Genomic DNA, 23,171 nt, shown 5'->3' with positions numbered 1-23,171 from the left:
AAACACTGCTACAACATCACCCTAATCTACAAAATAAATTGTATAGGACTACTTCCATCTCCCTGTTCTGCAGGTATTCCACACAAAGTTGGAAGTGTGCCCTCATTCTCCAGGCTAACCCTGCTTTGTACAGGCCAAAGTTGCAGAAACAGCTAGCTAGCTCATGTAGTCCTTACCTAGCTACTGAGCATGTGATCTTACCTAGCTACCGAGCATGTGATCTTACCTAGCTACCGAGCATGTGATCTTACCTAGCTACTGAGCATGTGATCTTACCTAGCTACCGAGCATGTGATCTTACCTAGCTACTGAGCATGTGATCTTACCTAGCTACTGAGCATGTGATCTTACCTAACTACTGAGCATGTGATCTTACCTAGCTACTGAGCATGTGATCTTACCTAGCTACCGAGCATGTGATCTTACCTAGCTACCTAGCATGTGATCTTACCTAGCTACTGAGCATGTGATCTTACCTAGCTACCGAGCATGTGATCTTACCTAGCTACCGAGCATGTGATCTTACCTAGCTACTGAGCATGTGATCTTACCTAGCTACTGAGCATGTGATCTTACCTAACTACTGAGCCTGTGATCTTTAACTTATTTTACTATTTATTTAAATTTATTTTATCTTTATTAATACATACTGTGTGTATATGTTTATACTTATAGTTTATATTCTTTTTATCCTTCTTATATTTGAATGTGTGACATGCTCCAACAACACCATGACAAATTCCTCGTATGTGCAACGTACTTGGCAATAAAGCCCTTTCTGATTCTGATTGTGATTACCTAGCTACTGATCATGTGATCTTGCCTAGCTACTGATCATGTGATCTTACCTAGCTACTGAGCATGTGATCTTACCTAGCTACCGAGCATGTGATCTTACCTAGCTACTGATCATGTGATCTTGCCTAGCTACTGATCATGTGATCTTACCTAGCTACCGAGCATGTGATCTTACCTAGCTACCGATCATGTGATCTTACCTAGCTACCGATCATGTGATCTTACCTAGCTACTGATCATGTGGTCTTACCTAGCTACTGATCATGTAGTCCTTACCTAGCTACTGAGCATGTGATCTTACCTAGCTACTGAGCATGTGATCTTACCTAGCTACTGAGCATGTGCGACTGCCAACAAAGATGTTACAGCAGTGAGAGGTCTCACTCTGTAGCTAAAACAGAGACCTGAACACAGGGTGAAAAGAGGAGCTGCAGCAATCGACAGTACAACTAAAATATGGTGTTTTTGGAAAATTAAACCATGTAAACATATTCTGATTCAACCTCTAAATACAATTATGAACCTGAAAATGAGCATAATATGGCCACTTTAATCTGTTGAAGTATGTGATAATACATCAACAAACCTTCCTCTGATTTTAATTAGTCAAAATAATTCATAACTTGTTGAAAATGCATCTTTCACTCAAAAATATGATCTCATTTCATTAAATTGAGGTTCATTGACCATGAATTCCAATCATAAGTGTAAAACTAGTGGGAATAAGTTGGATGGAAGGTGTAACACAGAACTGGATGATAAGTAATGTCTTAAGCTTTACAGCGTGCATGATCCACAGGAAGACACCAGTTTAACTCTCGCGTTGTCTTCCCGTTGAAAGAAACCCAACATTTCTGATATAGAAACTTTTTGAAAACGGGTCATATTTGACCCGTAGACAACACAAGAGTTAAGACCCCAAAATTAACATAAAAACATTCATATTCTCCGACAGCTCCATCTAGTGTCCACACACACAAACAACAACAACAACGTCACTTTAAACATTTTTGTTGTGGTTGTGTATGTTTCTGTTTCCTGTTTTATTTTGGTAGTCTGTTTTCTCCCTTGTTTTGTCTAGTTTTACTTCCTGTCTTGTGTTGTCCTGCCTGTCTGATTGTCCTGCCCCGCCCTGATGTGTTTCACCTGTTGTATCACCTGTCCCTTGTTTGCTCGTTACCTCTTGTATTTAGCCTCTGTGTTCCCTTGTCTTGTGTCAGATCATTGTATTGTTTCTGTGTCAGTTCTCAGTCGTGTTCTGTGCTGTCTTCTCGTCCTGGAGTTTTTTCGTCCCAAGTTCCTGTTTTTTGGATTACCTTTGTTTTTTGGATATCCTGTTCTTTGTTTGTTCTTCATTTTAGGAATACACGTTTGCCTGCTGCTTTCAGGACTCCTTTTGTTGGTTTATACTTTGTGTTTATTAAATAAATCCTCAAGCTCAAACTTTCTCTTGCCTACTCTTTGCTTGAGTCATGACACATTTTATTACATCAGAGTTTTTAAACATCATAAAAACAGATTCAGGAGTAAAAAATAAAGGCACTTCACTTCCAACACCTCCATGAAATAACTTATTTTCTCTTTTTTACAAATATTTACACACTTCTCATCATAGATATAGAAACATGAATCTAGATCACAGATATTCTAAGTATCTGTAATAGGATTTTATATTGTTTTTGGTACAAGAAAACACATGCTACTAGTTAGTCATAGTTATAGTATAGTCATAGTACAATAATTACACACAAAACATAGTCATAGTACAATAATTACACATAAAACATAGTCATAGTACAATAATTACACATAAATCATAGTCATAGTACAATAATTACACATAAATCAGTCATAGTACAATAATTACACATAAAACAGTCATAGTACAATAATTACACATAAATCATAGTCATAGTACAATAATTACACACAAAACATAGTCATAGTACAATAATTACACATAAAACATAGTCATAGTACAATAATTACACATAAATCATAGTCATAGTACAATAATTACACACAAAACATAGTCATAGTACAATAATTACACATAAATCATAGTCATAGTACAATAATTACACACAAAACATAGTCATAGTACAATAATTACACATAAAACATAGTCATAGTACAATAATTACACATAAAACATAGTCATAGTACAATAATTACACATAAATCATAGTCATAGTACAATAATTACACATAAAACAGTCATAGTAATAATTACACATAAATCATAGTCATAGTACAATAATTACACATAAATCATAGTCATAGTACAATAATTACACATAAATCATAGTCATAGTACAATAATTACACATAAAACAGTCATAGTAATAATTACACATAAATCATAGTTATAGTACAATAATTACACATAAATCATAGTCATAGTACAATAATTACACATAAATCATAGTCATAGTACAATAATTACACATAAATCATAGTCATAGTACAATAATTACACATAAAACAGTCATAGTACAATAATTGCACATAAATCATAGTTATAGTACAATAATTACACATAAATCATAGTCATAGTACAATAATTACACATAAAACATAGTCATAGTACAATAATTACACATAAAACATAGTCATAGTACAATAATTACACATAAAACATAGTCATAGTACAACAGTTACACATCAAACAGACTAACTCCCCCGTTAGAGGAGGAGTGAACTGACAGAGAGGATGTTTAGATCCTGTCTGAATTTCACACATGATGATGTTTGTCACTTTAAAAGATAATTTAGCGAGTGGACACAGGAAGGGGCGGGACTTGGCCTCTATTTTCAGAACAGAACTCCTGCAGCAACTTCTGATTTAAAATGTCATTCATAAAATCAGAACCGACTGCAGCTGGAGCTAAAGTCGGCTTTTCATTATTCAACATAAAAACTCTTCATCAGTGTTTAATGTAACAACAGTTCAGTGTGTATCAGGCACATTTTAGACCAGTTTGTTATCGGCATGAATAAAAAACAGAGTTGGTTTATTAACTGTGTTAGGCAGACTATAAAACGTTTTTATTCTCTAACATGGCATTTCCTTTTGTCGATGATCTCGTTGATGAAGAAGCTGTATGACTTCGTTAGTTAAACATACGTCTGGAGATGATATTGAGGCCCCAACTATAGATGTATTCTCATCTCCAGATAACTACCTATTTGAGTGGTATGGTTTTTCTTCCCAGTCTATCAGATATGTAGCCTACATAACCTTATCTGTCCTCATATCACTAACGTCACCCATCGTGTACATGCTCGACATCCCAGCACATTCTTTGTGTCACATTACGATTTCTTTACAACATTGGTGATGCGGAGAATATTAGTAAAGCCAATGTATAGCAAAGCACTGTCAGAAGACTGTGACTCGTTCTGAAACGTGTTTCAAACGTTTTTGTAGTGTTCCCTGGACACAAACCAGTCAGAGAAATTAAAAAGGAGATCCACAGAATTGCAGGTGAATAATGTAAACCCTTTGAAATAAAAGACTATGAAGCATAATTCTGTTGATGATGGTGCTGCAGCCTCAGAATGGGATTAGTGGGCCTAGGACGTTTATAGATTATTGGTTCAATACCATTTCACCAGTAATATTATACTTATGGTTAAATATATTAATACACTATATTGGAACTTACACATTTAGTCTAGCAGCAGTTTTTTCCCAAGCAAATTCTCTCTCGTTTTCAGCAGCCGCTGTGTTGCTTTTTTAACTAAATAAATGTTCAAACTCGCTGAATGTGAGCATGAGTATTTCTGCCGACCAGTTTGTTTGTGGTTGTTGCCATGGTGAATCGTAGTATCATGGCTCTATTCATGCTGCCTTTTTATAGTGGTAGTGCACACGGTTAACTCTGTTTGAACCTACTCTGAGTTGATTTAACTCATATCAGCTGTTCTGGAGTTTCCATCTCAGGGTAAATCTACTCAGAGTTCAGGGTTAGACTCTGAAACGGAATATTATTACTAAAACAGAGGGGGGGGGGGGCTGTCCATGGTGCTGAAACAGAGCGTTATTACTAAAACAGAGGGGGACTGTCCATGGTGCTGAAACAGAGCATTATTACTAAAACAGAGGGGGGCTGTCCATGGTGCTGAAACACAGCATTTTTATTAAAACAGAGGGGGGGCTGTCCATGGTGCTGAAACAGCATTATTACTAAAACAGAGGGGGGCTGTCCATGGCGCTGAAACACAGCATTTTTATTAAAACAGAGGGGGGGCTGTCCATGGTGCTGAAACAGAGCATTATTACTAAAACAGAGGGGGGCTGTCCATGGTGCTGAAACAGAGCATTATTACTAAAACAGAGGGGGGCTGTCCATGGTGCTGAAACAGAGCATTATTACTAAAACAGAAGGAGGCTGTCCATGGTGCTGAAACAGAGCATTATTACTAAAACAGAGGGGGGCTGTCCATGGTGCTGAAACACAGCATTTTTATTAAAACAGAGGGGGGGCTGTCCATGGTGCTGAAACAGAGCATTATTACTAAAACAGAGGGGGGCTGTCCATGGTGCTGAAACAGAGCATTATTACTAAAACAGAGGGGGGCTGTCCATGGTGCTGAAACAGAGCATTATTACTAAAACAGAAGGAGGCTGTCCATGGTGCTGAAACAGAGCATTATTACTAAAACAGAGGGGGGCTGTCCATGGTGCTGAAACACAGCATTTTTATTAAAACAGAGGGGGGGCTGTCCATGGTGCTGAAATGGAGCGTTATTACTAAAACAGAGGGGGGCTGTCCATGGTGCTGAAACAGAGCATTATTACTAAAACAGAGGGGGGGGGCTGTCCATGGTGTTGAAACGGAGCATTGTTACTAAAACAGAGAGGGGGGCTGTCCATGGTGCTGAAACAGAGCATTATTACTAAAACAGAGGGGGGCTGTCCATGGTACAACAACATCTGAAAAAAAAATGACAAAAGTGTCGAAAAATACTACTAAAAAGTTTACATTTTTAATTTTGACCCAGAAAAACTAAAAGTTGCGTGTTGGTCGAGGGACAGACATGAGGCTTAACAGAAGATTTGTAAAATGATCGCCTTAAATTCAGATCTTTTGTTTTCTAAAATAAGTTAAGTAAACTAATAAATGTGGTGTCACAACAAAGAATCAGCAGAAACATATTCCCTCTTTGTTCTTTTCATCTCAAATCAAATGTTTAAGAAAGTTAAATTCTAAACAATGTTCAGTAGCTACATAAAAGGCACAAAAACAGAGCAGCAGTTCTTTTCAATAATGTGACTACATTGTTTTAACAGAGATAGTTAAGACTGAAACTAATCCATTGAAAGGGTGAGAGAACTCCTCATCAGACCAGCTGAAATAAGATGTTACCTGAGCTGAAGAGTAGACTGAAGTCTTCGCCGTCCTCACGGAGATATGACAACAGCAGGAACATGTTGGAGACACTCCCTCTCTGTGCTGCCTTCAAGTGCTCTTCAGATATTGCAGCATTTTCCATCAGTCATCAGTTCAGGGGAAACTGTGGAAATATTACCATCTGCTGGTAGAAATCATCTCCTACAGGGAGAATAAAGTCTATCTGCTGGTAGAAATCATCTCCTACAGGGAGAATAAAGTCTATCTGCTGGTAGAAATCATCTCCTACAGGGAGAATAAAGTCTATCTGCTGGTAGAAATCATCTCCTACAAGGAAGAATAAAGTCTATCTGCTGGTAGAAATCATCTCCTACAGGGAGAATAAAGTCTATCTGCTGGTAGAAATCATCTCCTACAGGGAGAATAAAGTCTATCTGCTGGTAGAAATCATCTCCTACAGGGAGAATAAAGTCTATCTGCTGGTAGAAAGCAGCTATTATGATGGAGGATTTGCACCGTAATATTTTTATTTGTAATTTTCTGCATGTGTGTGTGCTGCTGTGCATAAGTCTAGGAAAATTTTACTAATTTGCTGTTAAAATAACAATGAAATGCTGCATTATTGACTTTAGACCAGGTTTTTGTTGGTCAACGGCACGATCACTTCCCGCTGCCTCAAGATAGCAATACTCCCAGAATGCACCTGAACACACCTCCCTGTAAGACCAGCACACCCAGAATGCACCTGAACACACCTCCCTGTAAGACCAGCACACCCAGAAAGCACCTGAACACACCTCTCTGTAAGAACAGCACACCCAGAATGCACCTGAACACACCTCCCTGTAAGACCAGTATGCCCAGAATGCACCTGAACACACCTCCCTGTAAGCCCAGCACGCCCAGAATGCTCCTGAACACACCTCCCTGTAAGACCAGCACGCCCAGAATGCACCTGAACACACCTCCCTGTAAGACCAGCACACCCAGAATGCTCCTGAACACACCTCCCTGTAAGACCAGCACGCCCGTGGGCCACAGATGGGTGCAGTTGCATTTGCTATTTAAACTATGTGCATATATGAAAAGACATGTGCTGACTACTACATCAGGCTTCGTGCTGCGCCGGGTGCCAGATAAGACCCTCTGTCTTTATAGACCTGGCTGCAGCTTCTTCAGGGATCCATGAATCAGACCGAAGAGGAGAGGAGGAGGAGGAGAGGTGAAGAGGAGAGGTAGAGAGGAGGATTATTCAGGTGGCGCCGAATGTCCCTCTTATGCCCATATTATGAAAAAAATCTCTTTTTCTGGGATTTGGGGAGTTATTTTGTGTCTCTGGTGCTTCATACTAACTTTGATAAAACCCTCCATGGTGTTTAGAGTGAGATCCGGTTTCTGAATGTGTCCTGTCTTCAGTCTCTGGGTGAGCTGGTCAAAATCTGCACGGCTTTCTACGTCACTAGCTGAGACGAGGGGGCTAGGGGGCTAACTGTTAGCATGCTAGCTCGTTCTCAATGGCAAAACACTGCTACAACACACACTAGTTCACCATAATCTACAAAATAACTACTTCCATGTCCCTGTTCTGCAGGTATTCACACAAAGTTGGAAGTGCGCCCTCGTTTAGAAGAAGTCTCCCGGCTAATCCTGCCTTGTACTACTGAAGTTGGAGAAACAGCTAGCTAGCTCATGTAGTCCTTACCTAGCTACTGATCATGTGATCTTATCTAGCTACTGATCATGTGATCTTACCTAGCTACTGATCATGTGATCTTATCTAGCTACTGATCATGTGATCTTACCTAGCTACTGAGCATGTGATCTTACCTAGCTACTGAGCATGTGCGACTGCCAACAAAGATGTTACAGCAGTGAGAGGTCTCACTCTGTAGCTAAAACAGAGACCTGAACACAGGGTGAAAAGAGGAGCTGCAGCAATGTGCAGTACAACTACAATATTAAAAAATTAAACCATGTAAACCTGTTCTGGTACAACCTCTAAATACAATTATGAACCTGAAAATGAGCCCAATATGAGCTCTTCAATTAGGACTATCAGCTCCACACAACTCTCTCTGGATCTCTCAGGATGAATATGTTGAGAAGATCGGCGCGTCAGGAGACTGAAGATAATGACCTCTTCTGCAGACTCCGCCATGTTTTTTAATCCTCCGTGTCTCCATGGTTACTAGCAGCTGTGTGGAGGAGGGGGAGAGGGGGGAGGCTCGTATCACGTTGACGTGCCGACAGTGTTGTTGTCATTACTTAGAATTCCTCCTGGGGGAGACAGAAACTACGTACTATAGCTTTAAAAGCTGTCTCTGACCCTTCACCCTCCTGCTGTCTTCCTGTCCACCACTTGTTGTCCTCCAACTAAATTAACTCCGTCTGTTCTGCCTTTTTATAAAGCATAAAGTATAGAATCACCCAATTCTTTTGTGGACCTAGCCAACTTATTACAATAGTTTTACACTTAATATTTTTAATTTATGGCCAATTAACCACATTTACTGTACATGAAATTATACCTTATTCTGGAGTAAAATAGGCAGAAATGATGAATTATTTTCACTCTAGTGAAGCTCAGATGAATATATGTTGATGTTTAGTCAGGAAACTGTTGTTAATAACATGAAACCATGTTATTATATTGAATGGCAGAACATATTTCTGATAAAGAATCTTTGAAAACGGGTCAAGTGATTTGACCCTTCATTTCTCCACCTTTATTCAACGTTTTTAAAGATTATTTAAAGCTCTTTTACCGACACCTTTAACATGTTTTCGGTGTTTTTGTCGAAGCCTTTCTTGACACATTTTGTTGCCTTGTACTCAGCGTTTCAAACCTCTTTTCAGTGCTTTTATCAGAGTCTTTTGATGCTTCTGAAGCGTGTTGGACCCTTTCTGTGACGGTTAAAGAAATCACACCTGGATCCACTGAGCTGTGTATTTAATGACACGTCATCCTGCAGCAGACTGTAAAACGCTGAGTCATCCTGCAGCACAGACTAAAAACGCTGAGTCATCCTGCAGCACAGACTGTAAAACGCTGAGTCATCCTGCAGCACAGACTGTAAAAACACTGAGTCATCCTGCAGCACAGACTGTAAAAACGCTGAGTCATCCTGCAGCACAGACTGTAAAAACGCTGAGTCATCCCGCAGCACAGACTGTAAAAACGCTGAGTCATCCTGCAGCACAGACTGTAAAAATGCTGAGTCATCCTGCAGCACAGACTGTAAAAACGCTGAGTCATGCTGCAGCACAGACTGTAAAACGCTGAGTCATGCTGCAGCACAGACTGTAAAACGCTGAGTCATGTCAAAGATACACCTCTCTATAAAACAGGATGTATAACATCCAAGCAGACTTAAAACCCTCTAAAAACCGTCCAATGAGCAGAGTCCTTCAGTCCTGCGGCTTCAGGAACTTCCTCTTCGTGGTCGTTTCCACGGCGTTGTGGTTCACGTCTTCTTCTTCTTCTGGCGCAGCTCTCTCGCGCTTCTTCGCAAACTTCTTCTTCATGCTTTCCACCAAACTCTCGTACCTGAAGAAGAAGAGATGTAGAGTCAGGGAGTTTCCTCCGACACATTATTACGATCATAAATTCTATCAATTATTATAATTATTATATTAATATAACAGACTAATGTTCTATCAGATTATTATTATAATTATAATAATATAACCATCAGACTAATGTTCTATCAGATTATTATTATAATTATAATAATATAACCATCAGACTAATGTTCTATCAGATTATTATTATAATTATTATAATATAACCATCAGACTAATGTGATCTGATCTGGAGGAACTGAGTTCTTCACGGTTTTATTTTCCAACATTTGACAGATTTTAGTCATTTTATTGGCTGCTTTTGTTGTTGTTTACGTTTTTAATTTTAGTGTCTGTCAGATAATTATTATAATATAACCATCAGACTATCAGAGATCAGGTCAGAGCTCCATCTCTTTTACTGGTTTATGGTTTTGATGCTCGGTTTGTTTTGGGACAGTTTGACATGTTTTTGGATGCTTTGAAATAAAATAAGTGTTTTATCAAAAGATTTAAAAAAAAAATAAAATAAAAAACTAGACTTTGGGCTGCTTGTACCCTGGTGGTTTAGGGGCCAGTAAAACTAGACTTTGGGCTGCTTGTACCCTGGTGGTTGAGGGACCAGTAAAACTAGACTTTGGGCTGCTTGTACCCTGGTGGTTTAGGGGCCAGTAAAACTAGACTTTGGGCTGCTTGTACCCTGGTGGTTTAGGGGCCAGTAAAACTAGACTTTGGACTGCTTGTACCCTGGTGGTTTAGGGGCCAGTAAAACTAGACTTTGGGCTGCTTGTACCCTGGTGGTTGAGGGGTCAGTAAAACTAGACTTTGGGCTGCTTGTACCCTGGTGGTTGAGGGGCCAGTAAAACTAGACTTTGGGCTGCTTGTACCCTGGTGGTTGAGGGGCCAGTAAAACTAGACTTTGGGCTGCTTGTACCCTGGTGGTTGAGGGGTCAGTAAAACTAGACTTTGGGCTGCTTGTACCCTGGTGGTTGAGGGGACAGTAAAACTAGACTTTGGGCTGCTTGTACCCTGGTGGTTGAGGGGCCAGTAAAACTAGACTTTGGGCTGCTTGTACCCTGGTGGTTTAGGGGCCAGTAAAACTAGACTTTGGACTGCTTGTACCCTGGTGGTTTAGGGGCCAGTAAAACTAGACTTTGGGCTGCTTGTACCCTGGTGGTTGAGGGGTCAGTAAAACTAGACTTTGGGCTGCTTGTACCCTGGTTGTTGAGGGGACAGTAAAACTAGACTTTGGGCTGCTTGTACCCTGGTGGTTGAGGGGCCAGTAAAACTAGACTTTGGGCTGCTTGTGCCCTGGTGGTTGAGGGGCCAGTAAAACTAGACTTTGGGCTGCTTGTACCCTGGTGGTTGAGGGGCCAGTAAAACTAGACTTTGGGCTGCTTGTACCCTGGTGGTTGAGGGGCCAGTAAAACTAGATTTTGGGCTGCTTGTACCCTGGTGGTTGAGGGGTCAGTAAAACTAGACTTTGGGCTGCTTGTACCCTGGTTGTTGAGGGGACAGTAAAACTAGACTTTGGGCTGCTTGTACCCTGGTGGTTGAGGGGCCAGTAAAACCAGACTTTGGGCTGCTTGTACCCTGGTGGTTGAGGGGCCAGTAAAACTAGACTTTGGACTGCTTGTACCCTGGTGGTTGAGGGGCCAGTAAAACTAGACTTTGGGCTGCTTGTACCCTGGTGGTTGAGGGGCCAGTAAAACTAGACTTTGGGCAAGTAGAAATTTTTATCACTGACGAAGTGTGCTCTGCCCTCTTTGGTTTCTCAGTCACTCGTCATCTTCTCACAACTAAACTAAACCTGCTAAAAAATAAAAAATAAAAAACTTTTAAAAAAACCTAGAAACCAGACCAGAACCAGCGTCTGACTGGATGTTTCCGAATGTTTCAGGTCTGAACAAAGACTCCGTTACGTAGGGCTGAGTATTGTTCAAACATTTTCGGTACCGATACCGTGACTTCGATACTGGTTCCTAAACGATACTTTTTCTGATGCCAATTTTATAAAAACAAAAAGAAATGACAACATTACGGCACAGATCTTTTTATGTATTATATTTTTTATGTTTCAGCTCCGATTACATGAGCCGTCTCTGTAGGGCTGGGCGATATGGTGACCAAATACCTCAATATCGATACCGTAACGATATTGTGGTGTTGACTATTGGTGCTTTAACAAAATATTTACACGATTTTAGATGAATAATCAAAACAAAAGTGTCTCTACGACGGGTAACGTTAGACAGCCAATCACAGACATTATTAGACTCCCTAGGTATTGAATAACAAGGAATTTTTCGATACTCGATACTTTAGAGGTAATTAGGTCGGTGCCAAAAAAGTTTTGAATTCAGGACCCAGCCCTACCGTTAACGTACTAAAGTCTCTCTGCTCTCTTTAGAAGCAGTGCTGGAGAGACTGTGAGGGTGTGAGACCTGGTCTCCCTGTGAGGGTGTGAGACCTGGTCTGGTGTGAGACCTGGTCTACCTGTGATGGTGTGAGACCTGGTCTACCTGTGATGGTGTGAGACCTGGTCTGGTGTGAGACCTGGTCTACCTGAGAGCATGTGATGGTGGGAGACCTGGTCTATCTGTGATGGTGTGAGACCTGGTCTGGTGTGAGACCTGGTCTACCTGAGAGCATGTGATGGTGTGAGACCTGGTCTATCTGTGATGGTGTGAGACCTGGTCTGGTGTGAGACCTGGTCTACCTGAGAGCCTGTGATGGTGTGAGACCTGGTCTACCTGAGAGCCTGTGATGGTGTGAGACCTGGTCTACCTGAGAGCCTGTGATGGTGTGAGACCTGGTCTACCTGTGATGGTGTGAGACCTGGTCTACCTGAGAGACTGTGAGGATGTGAGACCTGGTCTACCTGGTCTGGTGTGAGACCTGGTTTACCTGTGAGGGTGTGAGACCTGGTCTGGTGTGAGACCTGGTCTACCTGAGAGCCTGTGATGGTGTGAGACCTGGTCTACCTGAGAGCCTGTGATGGTGTGAGACCTGGTCTACCTGAGAGACTGTGAGGGTGTGAGACCTGGTCTACCTGTGATGGTGTGAGACCTGGTCTACCTGAGAGACTGTGAGGGTGTGAGACCTGGTCTACCTGGTCTGGTGTGAGACCTGGTTTACCTGTGAGGGTGTGAGACCTGGTCTACCTGTGATGGTGTGAGACCTGGTCTACCTGTGATGGTGTGAGACCTGGTCTACCTGAGAGACTGTGAGGGTGTGAGACCTGGTCTACCTGAGAGCCTGTGATGGTGTGAGACCTGGTCTACCTGAGAGACTGTGAGGGTGTGAGACCTGGTCTACCTGGTCTGGTGTGAGACCTGGTTTACCTGTGAGGGTGTGAGACCTGGTCTACCTGGTCTGGTGTGAGACCTGGTCTACCTGTGATGGTGTGAGACCTGGTCTACCTGAGAGACTGTGAGGGTGTGAGACCTGGTCTACCTGAGAGCCTGTGATGGTGTGAGACCTGGTCTACCTGAGAGACTGTGAGACCTGGTCTACCTGAGAGCCTGTGATGGTGTGAGACCTGGTCTACCTGAGAGCCTGTGATGGTGTGAGACCTGGTCTACCTGTGAGGGTGTGAGACCTGGTTTACCTGTGAGGGTGTGAGACCTGGTCTACCTGGTCTGGTGTGAGACCTGGTCTACCTGAGAGCCTGTGATGGTGTGAGACCTGGTCTACCTGTGAGGGTGTGAGACCTGGTCTGGTGTGTACCTGAGAGCCATCTCTTCATCTGTGACGTCTGTCTGCATGCGGCTGACGTCTTCCTCGTCTCTCGTCTCCGTCTCATCTCTGGGATTCATCAACAGCATCAGTTTCTGTCAGCGGGACACAGGAACAGGTTCTGTCTTTACAAGTTATTATATTTTAAACACACACACACACACACACACACACACACACACACACACACACAAAACCCTCTCTCGTCTTTCCTGCAAGCACATCCTAACCATAACACAAAAGCATAAAAACACAACTTGCCCACTCTCACACTAAGTGGATAGTAAATATTCTGATGTGATAAAGCGCTGAGTAACTGTGCAAACCGCATCATTAAAAAAGTTTTAGTTTACAGACAGACAGACAGACAGACAGACAGACAGACAGAGACAGACAGAGAGGCGCTGAACAAGTGTCAACAACCTCGAAGAAACAAACAAACAAACAACAACGTGAAGAAAAGAAGTCAAATGTAGAGAAATGAACGACCTCAAAGTTGAGTTGATGGTTCCATCCCTAAATATGTGAGAGATTATAGCCCAGCCACAACATTTCATCTGTCAGACCTTCTTAAAGGGCCAGTACCACACAGTGAACACTGAGGGGGAGAAATCACACACTGACCTCCACTTCTGGGTTGAAGCCTTTGAAGGAGAAGCGTCCGTACCTGAGCTCCTCACAGGGCCCGAAACTCTTCTCCTCCACGATCAGGTTCCTGACGGGGGAAAACAGGCTGGGTCAACGGCTCCCAGAGACCAGGATGTTAGAAAACAGGCTGGGTCAACGGCTCCCAGAGACCAGGATGTTAGAAAACAGGCTGGGTCAACGGCTCCCAGAGACCAGGATGTTAGAAAACAGGCTGGGTCAACGGCTCCCAGAGACCAGGATGTTAGAAAACAGACTGGGTCAACGGCTCCCAGAGACCAGGATGTTAGGAGTTTAGGAGTTCTAGGTTTTAGTCTGTGTGTGTGTGTGTGTGTGTGTGTCTGCGTGTGTATCTGTATGTATGTGTGTGTGTGTGTGTGTGTGTGTGTGTGTGTGTGTATGTGTGTGTATCTGTATGTGTATCTGTGTGTGTGTCTCTGTCCTGTCTGAACTAAATTAACTTACTGATGGTTATATTAACTTATTCTGAATTTAAAACTAAACAGAAACCTTTCCTACTTTACTCAAATGTAGTAAGTAAGACATCTAAACGTTACATCCAATCACAGAGAAATTCTTTGATTAATTCTTCCCCTGTGTATCCGTATTTTTGGCTTTTTTGTCACATTTCTAACATTTTTTTCTTATTATCTTCAACATTGCTCTACTCCTTTGGACTGTAAGCGCCCCTAGCATTTGCCCATCCTGCCCAGATTGCCCCGGCCAGCCCTGCACGGTGAATGTGATACGTACTCTTTAGCTTTCAGCTCTGGCAGATCCAGATACCAGTGTTCATCACTGATGATCCTCTTCTCATCTTCCTCCAGCTGCTTCTTCGTCTCAGCGTCCAGACCTCTCTGCATGAACTGCCCAAACACATCACACTTTCAAAATCACAGTCTCTGGCAGGAGAGATTATTTAAGCCAGCTGAACTCGCTTCCCTCTCATCTACAGAACCTCACTCAAAACTCGAGGTATTCTGTGGTAGCAACATATACACTGAAAGACAGTGGGAGTCAGGTTATTTGGTGATTTTGCTCAATAAAAAGCCATGAAGTAGCTAAAATTAAATGCTACGCTCCAACTTTACATACACAAGTACAAAGTAAAAGTATGCCATTAGTTGGAGATTCCCAAAGAGCAGGAAACAGATTATCGTCTGATTTCTGAATGGAATCTGGAATGAGAGCTAAAGCTAGCGAACAAACGGTTGGTCTCTCCTCTTGTTTGTTAGCTTTACACACTTTAATCAGAAACAACTTTGGTAGGGGGGAGTATTGGCTAACAATGTGGTTATTTTAATTAAACAAGCTAAAAACGTGTCCCTGTCATCTACAGAACCTCACTCAAAACTGTAGGTATTCTGTGGTAGCATACATCCAACAAAATACACAGAGGGAGTCAGGTTATCTGTTGATTTGCTGAATGTAAAAGCCATGAAGTAGCTACATTACATGCCGAATTATTAACTGGATCAACCTTTACATAACCATGTATACAGTTCAAGTTCGCCGTTAGTACAACTCTCCGAAAAACCAGGAAACCTATAATTGTCTAATTTCTGAATGGAGTCTGGAATGAGAGCTAACGCTAGCTAACACACGACTAGTATCTCCCTTTGCTTTACCTACCTTCATGCGTAAGAGGTTCTTGGAGAGTTTGACGGAGTCTGACGCCATTATTAAACCGTTTCAGAGACAACAATCCAAACTAAACTACATGAAAAACCGGGCTATCTCAGGCTAAACGCACGCGCAGCGGCTCCACGCAGCTGCTGTTGAAACTCAGACAGAAGCAGCCGAACGTCGAGCAGCTTTTATCAGTCAACAGTCCGGATAATCTACCTCAGATATCATTGATGTTTAAAGGCTAACCACCGTGTTTCAACCAACCTGGACTCTCTGTCTCCATGTTTGTGTGTCTGAGTGTCTGATGTGAACAACAATCTGTGAAACTGGTCCAGTATTAAACCAGAACCAAGCTGTAATGTAACCCTACAGGACTAATGTTCAGCAGCAGTTAGTGTTGTTAGGTTTTAAAAAGTTAAAACAATGTAACTTTGGTTCAGATGCATTCAGTACACATTGCAGCCGGGTTAGGAAAATATGATTGAATGCAATAACTAGTAACATGTTAGATGTATGACCATAGATATAGAACAATATCTATGGGTATGACCATCTCACCTAAGGAAATTGAGAAAGCCAATGAGATGTGCTTAACCCATCACCATGCCAACGATGGGCCAATGGGAATAGAATGGGAACTATAATTGTGAAAGCTACAATGTCACGGGACTGATTGATGTAATTCCTGAAGGGGAAGCCTGTCATTCAGCAGTGTTCACGTGTTTTGTCGTGTCATTTTTCATCATGTTGTTTATGAAACCTTTAGTTAATTCTTCCAGTTGGACCAAGCCTCTCCTTCCTCATCAACCTGACGAGACACGTCGTTAAAATGTCTTAACAGCGTCCACTAAAAGTTCTGTTGTTGCTGCTGACAGACTGTCTGTGTCTCTGTGTGTGTGTGTGTGTGTCTCTCTGTGTGTCTGTGTGTGTGTCTCTGTGTGTCTCTCTGTGTCTCTCTGTGTGTCTGTCTCTGTGTGTGTGTCTGTGTGTATATGTGTGTTAATGTATATGCTGTGTGTGTTAGTGTGTATGTGTGTGTCTATGTGTGTCTGTGTGTGTGTGTGTGTGTGTGTGTGTGTGTGTGTGTGTCTTCATACAGTGAAACAGTTTGTGTAACTTGTGTGTTTTCTGTTGTCAGTGTGGATGGAGGATGCAGAAACAGGAAGCTGTCAAACATGAGTTCCTCTGCAGAGATTCACACTTTAATTACTACAGACAGTAAACAGACAGCATGTTAAATATATAATAATCTGGATTATAGAGGACAGGGAACAGACAGCATGTTAAATATATAATAATCTGGAGTATAGAGGACAGGGAACAGACAGCATGTTAAATATATAATAATCTGGAGTATAGAGGACAGGGAACAGACAGCATGTTAAATATATAATAATCTGGATTATAGAGGACAGGGAACAGACAGCATGTTAAATATATAATAATCTGGATTATAGAGGACAGGGAACAGACAGCATGTTAAATATATAATAATCTGGATTATAGAGGACAGAGAACAGACAGCATGTTAAATATATAATAATCTGGATTATAGAGGACAGGGAACAGACAGCATGTTAAATATATAATAATCTGGATTATAGAGGACAGAGAACAGACAGCATGTTAAATATATAATAATCTGGAGTATAGAGGACAGGGAACAGACAGCATGTTAAATATATAATAATCTGGATTATAGAGGACAGGGAACAGACAGCATGTTAAATATATAATAATCTGGATTATAGAGGACAGGGAACAGACAGCATGTTAAATATATAATAATCTGGATTATAGAGGACAGGGAACAGACAGCATGTTAAATATATAATAATCTGGAGTATAGAGGACAGAGAACAGACAGCATGTTAAATATATAATAATCTGGAGTATAGAGGACAGGGAACAGACAGCATGTTAAATATATAATAATCTGGAGTATAGAGGACAGGGAACAGACAGCATGTTAAATATATAATAATCTGGATTATAGAGGACAGAGAACAGACAGCATGTTAAATATATAATAATCTGGATTATAGAGGACAGGGAACAGACAGCATGTTAAATATATAATCTGGATTATAGAGGACAGGGAACAGACAGCATGTTAAATATATAATAATCTGGATTATAGAGGACAGGGAACAGACAGCATGTTAAATATATAATAATCTGGATTATAGAGGACAGAGAACAGACAGCATGTTAAATATATAATAATCTGGATTATAGAGGACAGGGAACAGACAGCATGTTAAATATATAATAATCTGGAGTATAGAGGACAGGGAACAGACAGCATGTTAAATATATAATAATCTGGATTATAGAGGACAGGGAACAGACAGCATGTTAAATATATAATAATCTGGAGTATAGAGGACAGAGAACAGACAGCATGTTAAATATATAATAATCTGGAGTATAGAGGACAGAGAACAGACAGCATGTTAAATATATAATAATCTGGAGTATAGAGGACAGGGAACAGACAGCATGTTAAATATAATAATCTGGATTATAGAGGACAGGGAACAGACAGCATGTTAAATATATAATAATCTGGATTATAGAGGACAGAACAGGTGTCTCTGTGTGTCATCGCTGTGATTTTCTGCAGAACTTTCCAGACAGAAGATCTGAAGTTTTTTTTAATTTGTTTTTTATTTAACCTTTAATTATTCAGGGAGAGTTCACTGAGAGGCAGCCTCTCTTTGGCAGGAACGCCCTGATCACATTCATACCAAAGTTATTGATCATTGGTGATTGGCCACGGCAGCGTGACGCAGAGTTGAGTTCCTACTAAAGTTCAATCGTCTCTTTTACTGCAGGCGCTCTGCTAAACGCTGAAGGTGTGTGTGTATGGGAGCAGCCGTGCAATGCATTCTGGGAGCGTCGCGGGGACTTGGGAGAGGCGGGGCGCCAAGTTGCCCGGCTCAGTTCGGTGCCTCTCAAAAGCTGACGGAAATCGTTTCTTATTTTTTTGGCATTTTTAGGCCTTTATTTGACAGGACAGCTTATATAGATATATACATATATTAGATTTGAAAGGGGAGAGAGAGGGGGAATGACATGCAGCAAAGGGTCACAAGTTGGAATCAAACCTGCGGCTGCTGCAGCAAGGACCAAGCCTCTGTACATGGGGCGCACTCTCTACCAGGTGAGCTACCCAGGCGCCCCAGCTGACAGAAGTCTCTTAAACTGACCTTTGTTGATCTGAAATGAAGACAGATTCAGCAGCTGCTCGGCCTATTTCTTAGAATGTTTTCATAAAATAAGAGATCGTATTCTGAACGAGCCGCCATTATGGTCTGTTTCCACATCTGGGAGCAGCCAGCCCCACGTGACAGGTTCATCCAATCAGCTGCAGCCATTGTGGTTGTAGGAGGGCGGGGTCTGTTTTCTTTGCTTGTCATTGGTCAGTGACAACATGGCATCATGACTTTGCGTTAACATACACGCCACTTTCCTGAAGCCAAATGGCGTGTTATCTGTACGCATTTTGAGCTATCCACGTGTATGTCTACGCTGTATATGTGTGTTATCGCGAGAACAACGTCACACGCGTGTAAAAAAAAAATAAAAAAAAATAAACGGTTGATAAACATCCACACGCGGGACGCAGTCCCGACTCTCCTGGGTGAAAGTCCTGTGTTTAACCCGTCCGTGGACTTCAGTCCTTTCATACTACTCGCTACGGCGATAATTCACACACAATGTAGGTCAATGGAGACCAAACGGCGTTGATAAACACGCAAAAAAGTGATAATGCGTCTTGATAACACGCAAAAACTGCATATACGCACTGGCGTGTCATACATCATGCCATCACGCCACCTAATGACATCATTCTGTCAGTGAAGAGAATCTGTTGGCGAGCCCACGTCCTCTAACTCCTTCAGGCGCTCAGGTGAAGTTTTGGACGACTATCTCCTTCAGCGAGCGCGTGGTGGCCTCGCCCCTCTCGGCGTCCCTCAGGAGGGTCAGCTCGTGCTGTAGCGTGGCCGTGGGACGTCCCAGCTGGTACCCCAGATCCACCAGCAGCTCCAGCAGCGCCGCTTGGTACTGCTTCAGCCCGTAGCGTCTGGTCGCCGGCAGCGCTTTCTGTGCCGCCGCGAAAGCCGGCTCCGCCTCCTCCAGGTCGCGGTGACACACGGCGAGGGCGGCCAGCGTGGGCACGCTCAGTGTCGGGTGTTGCCACGGTAACAGCTTCTCCTCCAGCTCCAGGACGGTCTGCAGTTGCTGCGTGGCGAGCGTGAACTTCCCCGCCCGCAGCAGGCCGTGCGCCCGTTTCTGCTCCGGCTCGGTGAAGAAGCGGGCGAAGCGGGGAGCGTGGCGGGCGCAGCGAGCAGCGTAGAGTCTCGCCAGGTAGTCCTGCAGGGCCAGGCGGCGCTTCGAGATGACGTCAGCGCTGAAGTTCCCGCTCAGGAGTTTGGGCGGGAGAACGACCTCCTCCAGCTCATCGCCGAACTCTTCCAGCAGGTCGTGGTGGAGGCGGGAGAATTCGCTGTAACGGCGTTCCACCGACACATGGCGGGAATCAAAGCTGCCAGAACGCATCACCACGATGTCATACACCTGGATATAGGACCACAGATAACATTACATCATACACCTGGAGACAGGTAACATTACATCATACACCTGGAGACAGGTAACATTACATCATACACCTGAGACACACAGGTAATATTACATCATACACCTGGAGACAGATAACATTACATCATACACCTGGAGACACACAGGTAACATTACATCATACACCTGAGACACACAGGTAACATTACATCACACACCTGAGACACACAGGTAACATTACATCATACAACTGGAGACAGGTAACATTACATCATACACCTGGAGACACACAGGTAACATTACATCACACACCTGGAGACACACAGGTAACATTACATCATACACCTGAGACACACAGGTAACATTACATCATACACCTGGAGACACACAGGTAACATTACATCATACACCTGAGACACACAGGTAGCATAAAATGCTTTTTGGATGCTTTTATATAGACCTTAGTGGTCCTTTAATACTGTATCTGTCTCTGTCAGTGTGTGTGTGTGTGTGTGTGTGTGTGTGTGTGTGTGTGTGTGTATCTCACCACATATTTGGACAGAAGATGTTCGATGATTCGAGTCGTGGGGATTTCAAACAGCAGCCTGACGGGTCTCTCTCTCTTCTTCTCCGCCCGCAGATTCTGCTGCAGCTGCTGAGTGGTTAAAGTGGAACAACAGGGAGCTACACACACACACACACACACACACACACACACAAACACACACACACACACACACACACACACACACACACAGACAGAAACACACACACACACACACACACACACACACACACACACACACACACAGACAGAAACACACACACACACACACACACACACACACACACAGACAGAAACACACACACACACACACACACACACACACACACACACACACACACACACACACACACACACACACACACACACACACACACACACACACACACACACAGACAGACACACACACACACACACACACACACACACACACAGACACACACACACACACACACACACACACACACACACACACACAGACAGAAACACACACACACACACACACACACACACACACACACACACACACACACACACACACACACAGACAGAAACACACACACACACACACACACAGACACACACACAGACAGAAACACACACACACACACACACACAGATTATCATTCAGATTATTATTGTCTAAAAAATTCAAACTTTGATGGAATGTTGTATTTAATATAAATTAATGAGACTATGAGAATTTAATTATTTTACATCCTAAAATACATAAATGAGTCACTTATTATATAAATATATAAATACATGTAAATATAAATATATAAATAAATGTAAATATAAATATATAAATACATGTAAATATAAATATATAAATAAATGTAAATATAAATATATAAATGAAGTTGTCTATAGACGTCTTTTATTTCTTCATGTGTGTGTAATATTGAATAAATCATCCTGAGTCAGAATCTGACCTTCAGTCCTCTCTGGTTCTGCCATCAGACTCCCGACCTGCACAACATCAACAACTACTTCATTAACATCATTTATCATCTTCATTTACTGCAGTACAAGTACTAATACACACGCTGAAAATACTACAGAGAAGAGGAAGGAAAGGGAGGGGGAGGAACTACTTTTTGTCTTGAAATATTACAATTACGCTGTCCTTTAATCCCTAAAAAATCAGAAAAACAGCTTTAATATCCTGAACTCATCACATGCTGTGTGTCCATCCTGCACTAACAGCCTCTGGTTCCTTCATGGTTAATATTTATATGTATTTATGACGTGTATTCTACTTCAGTCAGTTTGTGAGAGTTTCCCATCACTGACTTTATGATTTTATTAAACACAGATATATAATAAAGTGTCTCACCTTCAGTGCTGCAGCTCAGAGAGATGTTGAAGAAGAAATAAAATCAGTTTGTCCTGAAAACACGTCAACAGGTGAAATGTTTGGAGTAACCGACGGAGACGGAGAGAGATAAACTCAGAGAAACAGGAAGTGAAAGTGAAGAGAGAAGTGGGTTGGCAGACTCACACTCAGAGGGGAGGGCTTGTTTTATGGCTCCGTGTAACCAGCCGGGTGGAGTTAACCACAGCAGATAATCTCCTCTCAGTGAAGGAGTTGAGAAGAGTTCTGGAAGTTGGAAGTCTTCTGGTAGCTGTGCCAAGAGAAATCTCAATCATTCCCAATCTAGCAGAGACGGAGAGCGTAGGTATATGTAAGGAGATAACATAGACACAGGCTAATTATTGATCACTAAAATGATAGTTAACATTAGGAATTAAACTTAAACAGCTAATGGAAGTCCAAACTGCCTGAGAGCTTCTCCTGTACTATACGGTAATTCCTCTACTATGAGACAGTAAGTCTCGTGGTTATGACCCAATCGTTAGCCTATTTTTATAAAAACGTCTGCTACGGAGCCATAACGTGAGCTACAAGGTAATGGAGCCTTTTATACATTGTCGTGTTTCTTTAGAAATAAACAATGGACAAATAAAGTCTTTAAACTCTTCAGATGTAAAGTTATTCTCTGTCAAAGTGACGTCAGAATGAATGGCAGTCAATGGGATGCTAACGGGAGGTGATGGCTTGGTAGCATCAGAATGGCGCCATAGGAGGTTCGAGCTCTGAAGCGAAGCTTACCCCCTTGATTTTAACCATCTGAGGTCACGGCGTGAAGCGCCTGGTGCAGGTGTGTTTAGGGCGTGTCCTAATCCACTTTTGCTAGTTTGACGGCGTGAAAAAGGGTCCGTGTGCCGGGTGCATGGTTCTAAAGGGTTGTACTTAGTGTCTTCATTAATCAGAGGGGTGTTTTGGG

The 23,171-nt window shown here is 42.2% G+C and overlaps 2 protein-coding genes across 2 annotated transcripts; both read right to left on the bottom strand.

Moving 5' to 3' along the window:
- Nucleotides 1-9,088: 9,088 nt before the first annotated feature.
- LOC116060815 (M-phase phosphoprotein 6-like) lies at nucleotides 9,089-15,927 on the bottom strand. Its single transcript, XM_031314563.2, has 5 exons — nucleotides 15,732-15,927; nucleotides 14,853-14,965; nucleotides 14,079-14,169; nucleotides 13,446-13,549; nucleotides 9,089-9,702 (listed from the first exon to the last, which is right to left on the bottom strand). The coding sequence occupies exons 1-5, from the start codon at nucleotides 15,777-15,779 to the stop codon at nucleotides 9,564-9,566; spliced, it is 495 nt and encodes a 164-aa protein (XP_031170423.1). The 5' UTR covers nucleotides 15,780-15,927; the 3' UTR covers nucleotides 9,089-9,563.
- A 3,530-nt stretch (nucleotides 15,928-19,457) lies between these two features.
- LOC116060812 (sorting nexin-20-like) lies at nucleotides 19,458-21,866 on the bottom strand. The gene is made up of 3 exons (XM_031314559.1): nucleotides 21,816-21,866; nucleotides 20,863-20,999; nucleotides 19,458-20,312 (listed from the first exon to the last, which is right to left on the bottom strand). Exons 1-3 carry the CDS (start codon nucleotides 21,838-21,840, stop codon nucleotides 19,641-19,643), a joined length of 834 nt encoding a protein of 277 aa, XP_031170419.1. The 5' UTR covers nucleotides 21,841-21,866; the 3' UTR covers nucleotides 19,458-19,640.
- Nucleotides 21,867-23,171: the final 1,305 nt, after the last annotated feature.

Source organism: Sander lucioperca, chromosome 7, assembly GCF_008315115.2.
Source record: "Sander lucioperca isolate FBNREF2018 chromosome 7, SLUC_FBN_1.2, whole genome shotgun sequence".
NCBI lineage: Eukaryota > Metazoa > Chordata > Actinopteri > Perciformes > Percidae > Sander > Sander lucioperca.
The sequence above is the reverse complement of the archived record's forward strand: the minus strand, read 5'-3'. Positions and strand labels throughout refer to the sequence as shown.